The sequence below is a fragment of the Lonchura striata genome, chromosome 8, assembly GCF_050655825.1.
Source record: "Lonchura striata isolate lonStrDom1 chromosome 8, ASM5065582v1, whole genome shotgun sequence".
NCBI classification, from domain to species: domain Eukaryota; kingdom Metazoa; phylum Chordata; class Aves; order Passeriformes; family Estrildidae; genus Lonchura; species Lonchura striata.
Genome location: NC_140710.1, coordinates 30,977,498 through 30,994,212, shown reverse-complemented (window position 1 = coordinate 30,994,212; position 16,715 = coordinate 30,977,498). Strand labels below are relative to the sequence as shown.

At 51.9% G+C, this 16,715-nt stretch overlaps 2 protein-coding genes across 4 annotated transcripts; both read right to left on the bottom strand.

The window, feature by feature from the left end:
- Window positions 1-226: 226 nt before the first annotated feature.
- On the bottom strand, window positions 227-8,410 carry LOC110478982 (dimethylaniline monooxygenase [N-oxide-forming] 4-like). 2 transcript variants are annotated; one of them, XM_031505498.3, is made up of 9 exons: window positions 8,277-8,410; window positions 6,959-7,128; window positions 5,126-5,314; window positions 4,637-4,799; window positions 4,152-4,297; window positions 3,103-3,302; window positions 2,568-2,920; window positions 2,292-2,361; window positions 227-966 (listed from the first exon to the last, which is right to left on the bottom strand). In XM_031505498.3, exons 2-9 carry the CDS (start codon window positions 7,088-7,090, stop codon window positions 579-581), a joined length of 1,641 nt encoding a protein of 546 aa, XP_031361358.3. In that variant the 5' UTR covers window positions 7,091-7,128; window positions 8,277-8,410; the 3' UTR covers window positions 227-578. The 2 variants fall into 2 exon arrangements, with proteins under 2 accessions (XP_031361358.3, XP_085442970.1); XM_085586844.1 differs by lacking the exon at window positions 8,277-8,410 and having other exon boundaries at window positions 448-966; window positions 6,959-7,438.
- Window positions 8,411-8,844: 434 nt separating this feature from the next.
- FMO1 (flavin containing dimethylaniline monoxygenase 1) lies at window positions 8,845-16,489 on the bottom strand. Of its 2 annotated transcripts, none has more exons than XM_021546033.4 (9): window positions 16,445-16,489; window positions 14,843-15,007; window positions 14,051-14,239; window positions 13,805-13,967; window positions 13,309-13,451; window positions 12,484-12,683; window positions 11,624-11,979; window positions 10,983-11,055; window positions 8,845-9,826 (listed from the first exon to the last, which is right to left on the bottom strand). In XM_021546033.4, exons 2-9 carry the CDS (start codon window positions 14,966-14,968, stop codon window positions 9,484-9,486), a joined length of 1,593 nt encoding a protein of 530 aa, XP_021401708.3. In that variant the 5' UTR covers window positions 14,969-15,007; window positions 16,445-16,489; the 3' UTR covers window positions 8,845-9,483. The 2 variants fall into 2 exon arrangements, with proteins under 2 accessions (XP_021401708.3, XP_085442972.1); XM_085586846.1 differs by having other exon boundaries at window positions 14,051-14,192.
- Between the last annotated feature and the right edge of the window lie 226 nt (window positions 16,490-16,715).

Here is a 16,715-nt window from a genome sequence, read left to right as displayed (position 1 = left end):
TATCAGGGATGCCTGCTTACTTGGATTTGTCGCTGTATGTATAATTTATTATTAGATACCATGACATTAACATATATAACATCTCTGCTATACCTTATTTGTTGATATTTCTGTCTATACAATGGATAGATTATATATACAAGGGCAAGACTCTCCCCTCTGCCACAGCTCGGGATCCACCTCACACACCCTGATAATAAACCATTAATAAAACCATCAACAAAGACCAGATCTGTGAGGTTTATTTGTGGCTCCCTCCTTCACGTCCTGAAAGTTATAAGACAAAGAAGTGGCTCTCGACAGTTCATGTTTCATGAAATCTCAAGGGGGTGTGGGCCTTGCCCAGATTTCAGGGAGCAGTGGGGAGGAAGGCTGGCCTCATGCTTAGCAGTTCATCCCAGAATGGTTCAGGGTGAACACTCCCTGTCACTTTTGGTGAAACATCAGCAGGAGGTGGCTGGACACACTCAGCCCCAGGGTCCAGGCTGCTGCTGGTGCCAGCTCCAGCCCTCTGGCAGCACCTGGCACAGCTTTGCACCATCCCCACGTCACCTGGCATCATGTCTCTCCAGGTCCTTCTACAGCTGGGGACCTGCCCGGGGGCTCCAGCCTGGCTGGGGGGATTTAGAGAAGAGCCGAGCTGCTGTGAGAGCTGCTGGCAGAGCCAGGAGGCACATCCAGCACCAGCCCCAGGAGCTGCTGGAGCTCTCATCCAGCAGCCGCGTTCCCAAGGGCTTCAGCGAGCGCTGCCACTGGGTCAGGATGGCAGCTCTGGCCCCGCTCCACCTGCCCCGTCCCACCAGCCGGTACTGGTAGGGGGAGCAGGGCCCAAAAAAGATGGCCAGGGCCAGCTGGGGGTCTGTCAGCAGCAGCCTCCACACACTGGGCTTGACGCCAGCACACGCAGCGATTTTGTCCACGTAGCTGATAAAACTCATCTTCAGGTTCTCCCTCTCAGGCGGATTCCTTCGATGGGACATGAGAAATAAAAGTCAGATGGCATCATCCTGGCTCAGTTCCCAGCTCCGTGGAAAGCAAAGGCCTCAGGCTCAGACACCAGGTGAGCCCCAGTCTCTGGGGCAGAGCTCTCTTAGCCCCAGACAAAGCCAAAGACGCTGAGAGAGCCTCTGTGGGGTTAGTGCCAGCAGCTCCCGGGGGCAAGGGATAAGCAGGAGCTTGTTTTGTCTCTGCAGCATAGTTGTGGCTTCAAAATCAGCTCTAACTTAACAGCAGCATCGTTGTAATGCCACAATGCTGCTACGTCCTTCCCCGAGGTTCAGGGCTGTGGATTTGGCTGATTTTGGGAAGTAGAGATGTAGACTTTCAGAGATAAGGATGCCAAGAGGACTGGGGAAACCTGGGAAATGCAGAAAGCTTCCCATGCTAAGAGGGACCTCCAGGATTTCTCTGCTTGAAACCTTATCTCGCTCACAGAAGGGAGATATCTGCTTCAGAAAAAATTGAGACAGCCTCAAGTTTGTTTCCCTTGCACCTCAGGCTTCCATATTTGTGTGTAACAGAAATTTCCCTATTTCTGTGTAACAGCACCGTGGTGCAGTCATTGGGGCTCCTGGTCATAATCCCTGTGGCTCTGTTTTGTCCCAGCTTTTCCCCAGTGTCCCCCAGAGCCAGCCCTGCCCTGCTGGCAGACCCAACCCTGGGGTCCTCTCCTTGCTTCATCATCATCCATCCCACATCCTCGTGGACACATCTCCACCTGCTGCAAAATCCCAGTGCCAACGAGGCTGTCAGCTCCCACACACACTGGTGGGACACTCACCTGGACCTGCCAAAAAGTGACACAAAAAGTGACACCCACACCGCCCATCCATGGTGGGGCTCCGGATGGAACCCAGCTCTCCCCTCTGCCCGGATTTGGGAGGGAGAAGCCACGAGATGGCACCCTCAGTCTGGAGGAAACCAAACCTTCATCTTGACTGGGAACAAGGACATGGCTTGGAGGCCTGGCACAGGGGGATCTCCAGAGAACAGCAGAGAAAGGGATGAAGAAAAGGAGATGGAAAGAGAGGGAAGGGGAGCTGCAGGCCCTGGTCTTGTCATAAATTGCTCCAGAGAAGCTTATGGTGTCTTGTTCCATAAAGGAAGCATTTTCCCAGCTGAAAATGGGAAAATGTTTTCCCAATTTTCCCACTGCGGGTGGTGAGGTAATAAATGCAGAGTTGGGTGTCCTGAGCAGGTCCCTCCCATGTCTGCCATCAAGTCCCCCCCTTCCCCGAGCTTATCCTGGCACACAGAACCTGTCTCATCCCAAGTGCAGGAGCATCACACACCTTTTGACTGGTGGCTTCCTCTTCAAAACCTCAGCCATCATCCTGTGGGGGGGAGGCAGCTTGTTCCAGCCTGAGAACAGAGAAACCAGCGAGCTCCAGCAGCACCTTAAGAGAAAATGGTCAGCCCCTTCCCGAGGTCCCAGCACCTTTCCTGAGGTGTGGGATGCAGCTGGTGGGCAGAGGCTACCCACGGAGCTGAAAAATGCCCTAAGCTCTGTGGGCAGCAGCTCAGGCTGCCCCAAGCCTCCCAGCCAGAGGATCTCCCCCATCCCCTACCTGCAAAGACCCCTGTCACCCAGCGAGCCTGCATTTCTGATCCCACCATAATGGAGCCTGTCAGCTGGATCAAGCCAATGATGGCCAGCGTGGGCTTCTCCAGCTGGGGAGGGAAGATGCAGTTGTAGAGGGAACGGTTGTCCTTGATGGTGCTGCGAACAGGCTCCTCAAGGAAGGGGAAGGAAAAGTTGTAGCCCGTGGCAAAGAGCACCACGTCAATGTTTTCTTCAGTTGTCCCATCTTCGAAAACAGCAGAGCTTTCAGTGAACTCCTTCACGTTTGGCTTCAACACCACAGTCCCAGAGAGGAGGCAGAATGGCAGCTCTTCATTGATAATCACCTTAAATTTGGAGCTTGCAGCGGGGAAAAGAGGGCAGCAGTGTTAACGTCTGGGAGGGACTTAAAATGACTTTTTTATGGTCAAAATTACCCTCCAATGGTTTGCTATTCCACAAATATCTCCCAAGCCTGAAAATTAAGCATTTCATATTATAAAGACACCCTGAGCACCCAACAAATCAATCAGAAAAAACACCTTTTGCTGGAAGCCAAGCCATAGTTTGTGTGGTTGAACCATGAATTGAACTTCCGAAACTTGATCCTCCTTGTGAGGGCTGATGGGAGAAGCCACTCCAGGAGGGAGTTGAGACGGGTGGTGCCGACCATGTCCAAGGGGAAGCCGTGGTCTGAGACCCGGCTGACGACCCACGTGTGGCTCCTGGTGCTGAGGAACACCTGGGGGGAAAGGCAGGTCTCAGCCTCCTGCCCAGGCATTTCATTGGTTTTGCCCTGAGTGTCAAATCCCATCTCCTGCACTTGAGCCAACACAGTTAATCCAAGAGAAGGAGAGGACATCCAGATGAACCAAACAGCTTGGGTGGCTTTGGCAGTTCCCACAGCTGCTCAGTTGCCAGTCCTCAGGTAGCCCAAACTCTCCAGGAGTTGCAAAGCTTCTTCAAGTGCCCTCAGTGAGAAGTGGAATTTATTGAGGAACCTGGGGGCAAAGGTCCCTGTGGTACCTTGAGCTGATGCCTCAGGTTTTAGCTTTTCTATTTTTCAGATTCTGGGCTGCTTTAGTGTGTGGGTCTGGGCTTCATATTAGGGGATGGTGAGCTCTCTGCACAGAGCAGGGAGACAAAACAATTCCTTCTCCAGCTGGGGACCAAGGACAAATGATCCAGATCTCAGGCCCAAGAGCACAAACAACGTGGGCTGAAGAGAGAAAAACAAGCAGGATGGGACTTCACGGGCTAAAGCTGGAATCAGACAATTAACTCCAATGTGCAAATGGACCAGAACTTATAAAAGTGAGAGACCCCATGACCAGTTGTGAACTTTGTGGCCATTTTGGTTCATCTTGGGTGCAGCCCTGGCTGGGCTCTTGTGCTGCCCAAGGTGGATCCACGGAGGCCTCCTAATAAATCCCTACTTTATTCTTTGACTCTGTCCAGCCTCTGTTCTAGGTCAGCCTTCAGAATGCATCAGAGCCACTGGCTCTCAGAGATCCTGTCTGGACCACCATGGAGCTGTCCCCGGAGCTGTACCTTGGCAGCCAGAGATCCTGGTACCACCATGGAGCTGTACCTTGGCAGCCACATGGCTCAGCTCCACGGAGAGGTCACCGCCGGTGTTGCCGATGCCAACCACCAGGACGCGTTTTCCTCGGAAATCCTGCACATCTCTGTACTCCCGGCTGTGCAGGCACCGGCCTTTGAAGTGACTTTCAATGCCTAGGCAGAGAGCAGGGAGCATCTCCTACTGCCAGATACATTTACTCGCCTCAGCCACATACCCAGATCCTCTGCAGCCTCCAACTCTCCCTGCTCCCCCTCCCCTGGCAGCTGAGAAGCCCATGGAAGTCCCCTGTACCTCCTCAGCTCAGGAAAAGCCTGGATGCACCTTTACAAGATGTTTTTCCCATTCCCTGCAGTGCTCCTCATCATTTCTATGGGGTCAGGGTCCTGCCTGCTCCAGCATGGGGGCTTCATGGAGCAGGCAGGTTCGCAGAGCAAAATCCAACCAGGGGACCCATGGGTGCTGGGGGAAGCCACTGCTGGGACAGGGCTTACCTGGGAAAGAAGCCAATGGCAAGTAGGGCTCCTGGTAGTGGCCGGTGCAAACCATGACAGCGTCGAAGACGTGGGACTCACGGACACCATGGGTCTCGGTGACCACCTCCCACTGGCCTGAGGTGCCGAAATCTGGGCGCTTCCTCACGCTGAGAACTGTTGTCTTGCACAGAAGCCCAACAGAACAGCGGTCAGGGATCACGCCGTGTTTTGGAGACGTGCCTGTGAAAGGCTGGGGCTGTTGGGAGCAGGCTGGGTCCCTTCTGTGTCACTTCTGAAGGTGTTAAACCCCACCCTGCACCTTTCCCCTGCTGATGGCACTGGGGGGCAAGCCTGTGTTAAAACACCCTTATTTAAAATGTGGGGCTTAAAGGCAGGATGCAAAAGGCACGTGGTCCTTGCGGGCTGGCACCTGGCCTTGTCCCATCCCACCTCCAATCTGCAGCTACCCATGGCTCTTCTCCCCGTGGCTTTGGGCTCCCTGCTCACCTGGAAGCGTATGTGCCGCAGGAGGTTGAAGCGCCGGGCGTACATCCTGAAGTATTCCAGGACCAGGCTGTGGGGCAGGTAGTTGGGAAAATCCTCGGGGAAGGGGAAGTCACTGAAGCAGGACATCTCCTTAGAGGTGTTGGTGATGACTGAGCGGTACACAGTGACCCTCCTGCTGTCTGTGGAGTCCTGTGTGAAGCCAGTGGTGATGTTCCCAGGTGTGCAGGGGAAGAGTTTCTCCCCATCAAGTATATGAGCATTTTTCTTCCTCATGTTTTGGTACAAGGAATAAGCCAGGACTAGGACCTGGAGACAATCATTACTTCTCCCTCTGTTGGATTAAGCCCTTTTCTGACCCAGAGATGGGGCAGCCAAGAGGTGTTTTAAAAACTTTTATTCCTTTTTCAGTCTCATGTGAAGGGTGAGACAATACAGATGATATAATTTTCACTATTACAATCAGAAGCCAATTATTTCTTAATTACAATACATTATAAGCATTTCTTGGCCTATCAGTTTTAGCTACACCATGCTGTAGATGTCTTAAAGCCAATCATCTAGCATTACCCCTCATAAATCCTACTAAAATGCATCTTTCATAGTTCTACTCCTCCAAAGTATTTATTTTTATTTGCAAGGCCATCTTTTGAAATTTGTTTCTAGCTCCATTTCTCTCTAAACAATGTCTGTCCTGTTCCATGGCATTTCTAAGTCAGCTTCTCTTATCTCAAAGTTTGCCTACAGATGCACACTATGTGAGCCTTCTGCCAGTTTCAAGAATTCTCTACAAATCCATTTCCCACATTTCCCCCTCTCTCCTGAATGGAAAAAAAACTTTTTTGATGGCTTTGTTTATCGTTTGCCGTGCACAGTGAAGTCCACAAGGCACAATCATTGACATTGTCACTACAACCATCAATGCAGATAAACCTATTTTGCAAAGCTCCTTTAGCTAAGGTGCAAAACTTCATCCATTTCCCACACCCTCCATTTCCTTCTCCATCTGTGGGAACTCAAAATGTCTCTCAGACATTTTTGGAGGTTCCAGGCCGTGGTCAGACGCAGTCTGGACCCCAGCAGGCAGCTGGATTTAGCTGTGATTTCGAGTTTGAACCATGGAATGAATTGCCAACTTTGAAGGTGGAACAAGCAGTCACAAAGTGCTAGATAGTATAGTAAATGTAGTCACAAAGTAGAGGGAAGTATTTTTTGGTAGTGTACAGGGGGGGTTTAGTGCATGTACAGGGGGGTTTTTACTTTGTACATGGGGATCAGAAGTTCTAAGATGGAGGAAAGTGGGCTGAACCCATCCTTCTTCCTTCTTCTTCCTTACCTCCATGTTCTTGGTGATGTTGGGACTCACAGATTGGTTTAGAATAGAAAAACACTTGGTAACGTAGGTAATAGGTACTGGGGAATAATTGTAAACATGTTATACGTAATATATCTTATAAAAGATAGCAGCAGCCCTGGGCGGGGAGAGAGGAGAAGAAGACACCAGACAGTCAGGGTGTCAGGAGTGTGTGCCTCTGCCTGGGCCACTGACCAAAGGGCCGCAGCCCGAGAACTTAATCTGTTAGATAACTAGCAATAAAACATCTTGAGACCGAACAAGAAGAGACTGCTGAGTTTTTCTTTGGGAACACAGGTTGGAGGAGAAGCTTTACCACCCCAGCCAAACCCGGGGTTCTCACATCCATCCTCCAGTCAGGAGGAGCCCCATGAGTGGGACAGGGACAGTCCCTGAGGGCGTGGCCACCCTTTCCTCTTTCCTGCTGTCCAAGAGCATCCAAGGAAGGGGACAAACCCGAGGACAAACCCGAGGGCACTGACCGTGTAGCGCCAGATGCCGCCGATGTCCTCGCTGCTCTCGAAGCAGGTGGGCTCCAGCCCCTCATCCAGGCAGCACTTGACAGAGGCCAAGCCCCCAGCCCCGGCCCCGATCACGGCCACGCGCCGGACCATGCTGGCCTGCAGCAGGTGACAGGCTGCTGTGAGAGCAGCTGGAAACACAACAGGCATCAGCAGAAACGCCAGTCCCTCCTTCCCATCCCCAGCAAAACCCCCCTGGTCTGCTCTGGCTGCAGGTGTCCAGGAAGGAAAACTGTCCTGGGAGAAAGCCGTGGCCAGCTGCTGGTGCAAGTGCTGTGCACAGATCCTGCTCATTGCCCTTCCTGCTGTGCTAAACCCACGCTGGGGCTCCAGGAATCTCCCTTCTCCACGGGAAAAGGAGGCACTTTTAAACCTCGCTGTTCTGCCGCTTCAATTTATTCTCTTTTCCAGCCCAAACCAGGGCATGCAAAGAAACTGCAGCTATCTTCTTCTGCCTGCACAAAGCGACCGTCCTGAAACCTTTGAGAAAAGCAACTCCAGCTAAGCTGGCTCGTTTTCATGCTTTCCTTTTTAAACTTCCCATTAAAGAGCAATCTCTTGAAAACAAAAAGGGTTTAAAAAGAAGGAAAAAAAGCAAAGCAATGCCTGACTGAGCAGGAGCACGGTGCAGCCATTCAGAAGTTAGCCAGCTCTGTGAAAGCAAGGCTGGGATTACAGGATATACAAAAGGTAAGAAACCCGGGAAACGCTGGATATAAATGGGAGGAACTCAAAGCTGGGGTGTGTAAACTGAGCTGCACCAAGCTTGACTGGAAAGCAAAGAAACTAGGAAAAAATGAACCCACAGGAACTTTGATTAGATAAGAAATACTGCTACTGCAGGGTCTGCAAAAAGAGTAATTTATAACTTTTTCTATGAGTTTTGTGTCAAAAAGTAAATTAACATAAATAAAAACTGAAAGAAATTGAAGAAAGCTAGGGAAAAACGAGGGAGGTGTAAAACAGCCCCTTTGGCATCTACAAGCCTGACCTGAGCCACTCCTTGATCTGCAGGAACAGGGCAGGACATGCCCACAGCCACCTGCCTCGTTCCTGGAGCCTTCTTTGGCTTCAGGAAAGGGCAGGCAAGCTCAGGGTGCTCCAGTCACCCCACTTTTCCAATGCTGCCTGCAGATGGTTTTACTCCAGAGGGTCCCTGCAACACCCCTCTCCCCCCACCAGCGGCAAGGCAAAGCCAGCAGTGAATGCCAAAACCCTGGAGAGCTGTCTGCCCACTTTTAAACCCTGCCAACCCCCCCAGGAGAAGCGAGGAGCAAACCTTGCAGGACAGCACTGCGCCTCCGCTGCTCTGCCCTCGGCCGAATTTCCCTGGAGTTTCTCTGGCCGTGGATTGAAGGGAAGGCTGAAGTCCAGGCAGCTCGCCTCAGCTCTTGCACCACTGACCTTTACACCTGCATTCCCCCGCCCTGTGGGCTTAAATGCACTGGAAGAAAGTTCTCAACCTCCCCGTGGCAGTGCCAGGTGAAAATTCAGAGATAATCCCAAAGGGAGCACGCTTGCGAGGACTCCCACGCTGTAACTTGTCGTTGCTCCAGCCCAGGCAGCAGCGTGGGGCTGTCCTGATCTGTCCCCTTTTGTGGTGCCAGTGCTGGGCTCGTGTTCCCTTGGCATCGCCAGCAGATCAGCAGAACCCGCTCCCTCGGCAGCAGACAGTGTGGATGTGGGACGTGGAGCACTGTGCAGCCTCATTTCGGGGGGTCAGGAAAAGCCCTGCGAGCCCCAGCCCTGTGAGCTGCCCACGGCCTTTGGTGGCACAGCCCCAACTCGGACACGGGCTCTCCCTCCCTGCTCTTCCCATGCACACAAGGAAAGGAGAGGGAGGCATCTGCAGCACACTCCTGCCACAGCCACTGAGATTTTATTCATTTGAGGTCTCTTCACGCACAAAACAAAGCCTCAGGATTGCCCAGTGGTGGGGCACACAGGGAAGCAAAGCCAGGAGTGCTCAGCCCCACAAGGCTCCCGTGTGACAAACCACCACAACTGGAAAGAAGCACCAATTCAACCCCAGCTGGGGTTTTGGGGTCAGTGTTTAGGTTTGGAGAAGGGGGACAGCTTGACCTGTGTACACAGCCCAGGTAATTCCTGGGCACTCTTGCTCCTGTGACACACCACCACTTTTGCTGGTCTTGTCCTCTCTGCATCCTGCCTTGTGTGATCCAGCACAATGTTGCTCTGCTCTGTTCTGGCAGCAGGCAGGAGAGCAGAGGGGCAGCAGACACTTGGGCAAGGCTGCCATCCCTGGCTAATGAGGCCTGCAAAGCTGGGCTTGGGGCTGAGCTGGAGCAGAGGGAGTTTTATGCTGCACGTTGCAGATTAAAGTTTGTTGCCATCTACTGAAATCCTTTTCCTCCATACCATGGCACGCTGAGGAGCTGTCTGACCTGAGATAAAATCCCTCAGGACAAAAATAAAAAAAACCCAAAAAAACAAACCCAAGCAAACAAACAAGCACGCTCTAAAAGCTATTGGAAACCAAAAATCACAGCTGCCAGGAGCAGAAGGAATCCCACCACAGTCAGGAGAGAAGGGAAAGAGCTGGAGGAGCCAGCAGGGACTCGTGTTCTTGTGGGCTTTAGGACGCGGTCCCACTGGGTGAGGATGGCCTGGCGTGCCCCCTCCCAGCGCCCAGGACCCCCCAGGCGGTACTGGTAGGGGGAGCAGGGGCCGAAGAAGATGGTGAGGGCCAGCCAAGGGTCTGTGCAGAGCAGCCCCAGCACGCTGGGCTTGGCACCAATGAAGGAGGCCAGCGTGTCCAGGTACACCAGCCACTCAGTTTTCAGGACTTCGTCAAAGGTCAGACCAAACCTGAATGAACCAGAGAAGAGAAAGAGGCAGGAGGAAGATGGGTATCAGCAGGGCTTAGAGGAACTGGGGTGGAGGTCCTCTGAATCCTTGGTGTTGCTGTATCTGGAATGCAACTGGGCTCTTTTTAGGAAAGGACTGGATGTAGGTGCAGTGGGAACCTGTGACACAGATCCTGCCCACGACACAGCACCTGTAAAGTGATGCTGGCTCGTTCAGTCTTTCTCTTCCTCGCTCACAAGCTGCACCTGTTTCCCCCCTTCCCCTTGGTGAATATTTGTTCACAGGTTTTGGCAAAGCAGCTTTGGGTCTTTTTCAAAACAAACAAACAAAAAAACCCCTCAAACCCAAATCTCTCTGCTTTTTGCAGAAAAGTCATGTGCAGCATGAGAAAGGTGGCACCCTTTAGTATCCCTCATGTTCATTTCCACCAAATATTGCAAGGACACACAGTGACTTGGAGAACTGCTTCCAGTTCACCTTCTCTGCAGAATTCACAGCTTCATGTCCCACCTGCAGAGGTCTGACAAAGCCCATATCCACCTAGCCTTGTATTGTACAGCAGTTGTTCTGTGCAATTCTGTACTTCACTCTTAATACCTTTTCTTCTGTAGCTATTTAAGTGAACCAGGGATTTATAGACCACCCAGATTCCTGGGATTGGCTCGTTCATTCCCTAATCCTTTCCAGCCTTTTGCCTGCCTGTGAAGCACACACCAGTGTGCTCAGACACCTGCTCACAGTGAGTCAGGTCTCCATGCTGCGAGATGAGACAATCTGTGTGTGCACCTCGCTGTTTGTGTGTTGGCTTTTCTTCCCCCCACCAGCTGAATTAGTTTGCATTTATTACCATTAATTTTTCTGCCGTTTTATCTCTCAGTCCCTGGGGATCCTGGTGTTCTTCCCCAACTCCCAAGCAAACCTTAGCCTCGAGTACCCCGAATTAATTTCTTCCTGTCACCAACATGCAAAATATCAACGTTAAATCAAAGGTTACATTGGCTCTTTGCAAGTTAGCAAAGGGAAAGCTGGATCCAGGAATCCTCTCCTCTCCTCTGCCATGCTGGGAACAGGCACAGAGTGAGAGCCCGTGTGTTGCTGCCCCAAAAAGGTTTTTCAATCCGCCAAAAAACCTTTGGGGCTCTGAGGAATGACTTACCATTGGATTTGGTTTTTCTTCTTCTCATTTATTTCCTTCTCCATGACAGACTGGGGAGGCAACTGACACAAGCCTGGAAGAGAGAGGAGAGCACCCTGCCAGGTTTAACTCCTGGGGGAGGAGGAACTGTGAACTCATTCAGGGATGCAAAATGTGGGAATCCCTTCCCTGGAAGGGCAGGAAAGTCTCATTGCTGGCAGTTTATTTGGCAGTGGGAGTCCTGCCTTAAACCAGCTCTCCAGTACTCCAAATGGACCGACACCTCATCCTCCTGCTCTTACAGATGTGTGCTGACAGGGCACAGGCAGGTGATGTGGGGTCAGATGGGCTGTGCAAGCTCCAGAGAGGAACCCCAGAGCTTCTCATTTCTGTGGAATAGTCCTGACCCAGCCCTTCACGAGGTTATTCTTAGTATTTTTGTTAAAAACCTCAAACAAAACACCAGTAGGTTTCTTTTCTCACTCATGTTGCTGTAGGTTAACTGAAGTGAAATGACTTGAGAAATCTGACCCTTGGAAATGCTCCCTTGTCTGCTCTGAACTCCTTAGGTCTGGGATCTCCCTGGCTGGAGGGATAGAACGTGTCCAGTTTTGTCTGAGCTGCATTTTGGGGCACAGGAGGACTCCCATTTGCTCCCCTACCTTTGAAGACACGGCTCACCCAGCGTGCCTGCATCTCTGACACGGGCAGGATGGATCCAAGGGGCTTAATCAGCCCAAGGACAGCCAGGGTGGGCTTCTGCAGGTGGGTTGGGAACACGTATTTGTAGAGGGACGCGTGCTTGTTTTCCACCCTGACGACGGATTCTTCCAGGAAGGGGAAGGAGATGGTGTAGCCCGTGCAGAAGACAACAATATCGATGGGCTCCTCCTCAGGGCAGTTGTGGAAAAGGACTGAGTTGTCCTTGAACTCCTTCACGCCCGGCCTGATGGTGATCCTGCCTGTCAGGATGTAGCTTGGGAGGTCATCGTTCAGCAGGGGCTCCCGCACCAGCCAGCTGTGGAGAGCCAGGGGCTCTGAGAGTGGGGCACCACCAACAAGCCTTGCTGGTCCCCTGCTCCTCCTGCCCCCAGGCCCACCAACTCACACCTCCTGGTGTCATTTTCTCTGAGCACACAGCTCCGCCCTGCACCTCCGAACAATGACACGTGTCACCAATGTCACCCTGTCCCACAGCGTGAGTGATTCACAGACATCTCCTGCCGCCTTATTCCCTCCACTCAGTTACTCTTTAAATCATCTCTTTCCAGAACTGATCCATGCTTTAGGCCTTCCTTCTCCTCTGTACCCAGAGACCCTCACAAGGAAAACTCCTCTTAGCCTTCCTGGGCTTTTCCAGCATGCCCAATCTTTCACCACTTAAGGGAGCTACAGCTATTTGCTCCTCCCCACTGGAGATCCCAGACCCCAGTCTGGGCATTGGTTGATGCTGGTTGCTGAATATCTTCCCCTGCCCACACCACAAGCCCATCTGCATGGGATGGGGACCACCAAGAAGTACCTGTTCTCTGGCTGAAGGCCATAGTTTTCATGGTTGAACCACTGGTTCACCTTGTAATTAATCAACCACCATGAAAGGGGTCCGGGGAGGTTGGTTTTGATCAGGCTCATAAGGCGAGTGTTTAAAATCATATCCCACGGGTGGCCACGCTCAAACACACGGCTGAGCAGCCAGGCTCCTCGAGTGGTGCTAATGGTCACCTGGAAGAGAAGAACCAATGGTTCAGGTGGTGAGTTTGCTGATTCTCCTTTGTAAAGAAACTCAGAGGGGCATTGTAGGCCTCAGATTCAGTCAAAGAGAAAACGGAAAATTTCTAACCAGGCAGAAGCCCGAGGAAGTGCTGAGAAAGAATGTAAATAAGTTCTTTATCTCTCTTGTTGTTCACATTGTTTATAGTTAAGTTTTACTACTGTATGTCATTCACTGCACACAAATAGGGTGAGATGTTTTCACTTCAGGACCAATGGAATTAGTCTGCACAAAGCTCTGTATAAAAGAGTGATGTATTTTAAAATAAATCAGAGTTATACTCTCAGCCTTCTGAACAAAGTCTATTCATTCCCGTCCTGCCTCAACAGCATCAGGGCATGGCACAGACAGCCGTGCAATGGAAAAGCAGCAACAGCATCTTTAATTTCTCCTGGCTGCTGGTGATGGAGGTGAAACAGGAGAGAAGAAGAAAACCAGCTTGCTTTCAAGGTAGGTTTTTGACCTAAAAATCCAGGCTCAGAAAGACTGTACAGCACATCCCTGCAATGACAGCACACTGAGCTACTGTCCCCAGTGTCCCTCTCCCCACAGCCCTGGGGTGGCAGGGGGTGGCACCTTTGCAGCGACACGACTGGCCTCCACCGCGATGTCCACTCCTGAGTTGCCCATGCCCACCACAAGGACACGCCTGCCCTGGAACACGTCAGGATGCTTGTACTGCCGGCTGTGGAAGTACTGCCCTCGAAACCTCTCGATGCCTCGGGGGAAAAAGGAGCAGAGCTTTGAAGTACTGGAGCATTTGTGGATTTGGTTGGGAGAACTGGTGTAAAAAAAACTATCTACATGGCAAGAGCAGGAAATGCAGTCTCTGGCCACCAGGGTCTTGGGGAGGTCCAGCCCTCCATCCCATGTCACAGAATTAATTGATGCTTCCTCTCCAAATGGGGTCTCAGAGAAAAAGCTGCTGAAGAATGGGAAAGTATTGCTGTTGATGCCAGCAGGTTTGGGGAGCAGAAGCAAGAAAAGAAAGGGAGGATTTTCCCCAAAGAACCCCTAAATCTTCCCTCCCCAGCCCCTGAAGCAGGTAACCACAGGCAGCCCTATACCATACCAGGAAAACACTGCAGGGGGAGGGATGGCTCTGAGAAACTGCCGCTGCAAACCATAACAGCATCAAAGACATGTGATGTCTGCTTCCCCTCCTCTTCTGTGACCACATTCCACTGGCCCGTGGTGGCAAAGTCGGGGTGCTTACGGATGCTGACAACGGTGGTCTGAAACGTGGGAGTGAGGCAAAGTCAGCGCGGGCACCCAGCACGGGTGGGGAGCGGGGCAGGGCAGGGCACCCATCACTCACCCCAAATCTGATGTGCTCCCGCAGGCTGAAGCGCTCAGCGTAGCGCCGGAGGTAGTCCAGGAGCAGGGCATTGGGCATGAACACCGGGAAGTGCTCAGGGAAGGGGAAGTCGGAGAAGGCAGACATCTCCTTGGAGGTGTTGCTGATGAGTGACGGATAAAGGCTTGGCCGGCCGGCCTCGATGTGCTCCTGCCACGGCACCCCGGGGTGCATCAGCCCTGTGCCCGGGCTGGGGACTGTCCCCTGCTGCCCTGGCCTCAGGGGGTGCAGCCCAGTGCCCAGCAAGCCCTCACAGCCCTCCACACCCACTCAAACCATCCCATAACCCTGCACAGCTGCAGCTGTCGAGGGGAGGTGTGGACTGGCTTAGCAGCTGGTCTGCAGGCCAAAGGACTGAGCTAACAGAAGAAGAAATTGATAAAATATGGGTTTATCCATAACAAGGAAGAAAGCAAGGCTGTTAGCATGGAAACCCATAAAACAGACACAAAAGGGATATTTACAGTTAGAGAATCCATGCCTTAGTGAGTGGCCTATACGGCTTAATAATTCGCTGTAAACTCTTCCCAATTAATTGTTGACGTTAATTGCTTTGTACCAATAAAATACAATGAACTATTCATTTGTCCAATGAATATAATGATGTAACTAATGCCTTAAGATCACACTTCGTTAAGGGTATAAAACTTAAGAACAACTTGTAATAAAGAGGAAGCCATTGCTGTCTCTGCACAGTGTGTGTGGTGTGTCCATCCCCGCAGTGGCAGGAGGAGCGCAGGGCCCCTGGCTCACCGTGTAGCGCCAGAGCCCCCCGATGTCCTGGCTCTGCTCGAAGCAGGTGGGCTCCAGCCCCTCGGCCAGGCAGCACTTGGTGGCTGCCAGCCCGCTGACCCCCGCGCCCACCACGGCCACTCTCATCCCTGCGGGTTCTGCCGGGCTCCCAGGCTGTCAGCAGGGCTGGAAGAAACCCCACACATGACCATCACCCTCTCGGGGCAGCTCCTGGCATGCCCTGCATTGGGAATTTCTCTACGTGCTACCCCCAAACGTCATCCCATTTACCAGCATTCTGGGCTCTTCCTCTACAAGTTAGATTAAAGGTCTTAATTAATAATTTTCTTGTGTTTCCCCTTTTATTTTAAAAATCTCTCCACTTTTCCACTGTGTTCCCTGGGCTGCTTTCAAACCCCTGCAGCTGCCCTGGAAACTGGCTTTGAAAGAATGTAGTTGAGCCACAATTCACTGCCAGTTTTCATTTACAAGCTGGGTTTACATTATCCTGCTTTATCAGACTTGCAAATATTTGTATTTTATCTTTGGATATCTGCCCCTGCCTCTCTCGGAAGAAAAAAATAAAAAATGCACTGGAACTGAAAATGCACTGTATTTTATCTTTGGGTATCTGCGCCTGCCTGTCTCAGAAGAAAAAATAAAAAAATGCACTGGAACTCTTCAGTTTGTGCCTCTCTGACAGGGCTCTGTCCCCATCCCCAGAGAAGATGATGCTGGCTTTGACATGGCCATTGAGGCTGACAGGGGGGCTGCAGGTGGGACACACCTTGGATTGAGGGTGATTTTGTGTCTCTTCCAGGGCTGAAAGCAGCTCCACTCCAGAGCTTGAAAGGCAACAGCCCCTGGGTTGACATCCAGCCCTACAAAACTCCCAGAGAGCACGATGGATCCTCATCCCTGGTAGTGCCAGGCAATAAAACAAGGGATGATGGCCAGGCCCATCCCTTGGCTTGGGCTGGACAGTTCCAGAGCCAGGACCCCCACACAGGTGCCCTGGGGGTGCTGCGTGTTAAATCTGTGGTTTAACCCCAGGGCTGGAGGGAGCACCCTGCTCCAGTGAGTTATTAATTCAGCATGGCAGGATGTCACTATGGGTGGTACCAGTTCCTCTGGTCTGAGAAGTGCTTTCAGCTCCCACCAGAGACACAGAGGGTGGTGAAATGATCAGCAAAAAGAAAAAAAAGTCTTGGACACAGTATTTTCTAAAACCCACCAAACTGTCCAGAACTATTTCAATTTTCAGTCACAAAGCAACATCTAATGAATATTCTCCTTTCCTAGGTTGGGAAAAACACCTGGACTTTTTCCTTTGTAAATCAAGAAACCACTAGCATGAGCTGCTCACTCTTTTGGGGGAGGCTTTTATTTTAACATGGTGGGAGCTAACTTATATCACAAACACCCCCCACCTACATTTGGTATTTGATTCCCTACCTTCTTGTAGAGAAGCTACAAATAACACCCAAGAAATATCAATTCTGCCACCCTGTGCCTGCTCCTGCCACACTTTCCACACTAACCCTGCAAGCAGCCAAACTCAGAAGAGCCCAGGTGTGGCACAGGGAGGGAAGGAAAGGCTTTCAGCCCTCTGGGAACACTTACCTGCAGCCCCAGGCAGCTGTGCTCTGTGTCACCTCTGCTGTGGGAAGGGAGGGTCCCTCTCCCTCGGGATTTATAGGCGAGACCTGGAGCTTGGCAGGGCAGGGAGGGCAGGCAGCCACCCCACTCCCAGAGCAGTTACACAACTCGCTGTGGGAGGAGTGGCTGGAGTGTCCTGGTGTCCCTGGACAGCCCAGCTGCTGATCGCTGAATGGGTGGCAGGGAGTGGAGTGCTCCAGCTGTGCCCCACAGTCGTGCCAGGGGCACCCGTGGG

Bases quoted from the DNA above. Each gene is read 5' to 3' on its own strand.
- LOC110478982 (XM_085586844.1), bottom strand. From the start codon at position 7,291: ATGAGCAGGATCTGTGCACAGCACTTGCACCAGCAGCTGGCCACGGCT. The intron at 2,362-2,567 runs GTAGGGGATGGG...CTCTGTTCTCAG, and splicing joins GGTGACAGGGGTCTTTGCAG to GCTGGAACAAGCTGCCTCCC. The intron at 967-2,291 runs GTGTGTGATGCT...GTCCCATCGAAG, and splicing joins AGGAAGCCACCAGTCAAAAG to GAATCCGCCTGAGAGGGAGA.
- FMO1 (XM_021546033.4), bottom strand. From the start codon at position 14,968: ATGAGAGTGGCCGTGGTGGGCGCGGGGGTCAGCGGGCTGGCAGCCACC. The intron at 13,968-14,050 runs GTGAGTGATGGG...CCCACGTTTCAG, and splicing joins GGGAGCACATCAGATTTGGG to ACCACCGTTGTCAGCATCCG. The intron at 12,684-13,308 runs GTGCCACCCCCT...CTTCTCTTCCAG, and splicing joins CCAGTCGTGTCGCTGCAAAG to GTGACCATTAGCACCACTCG.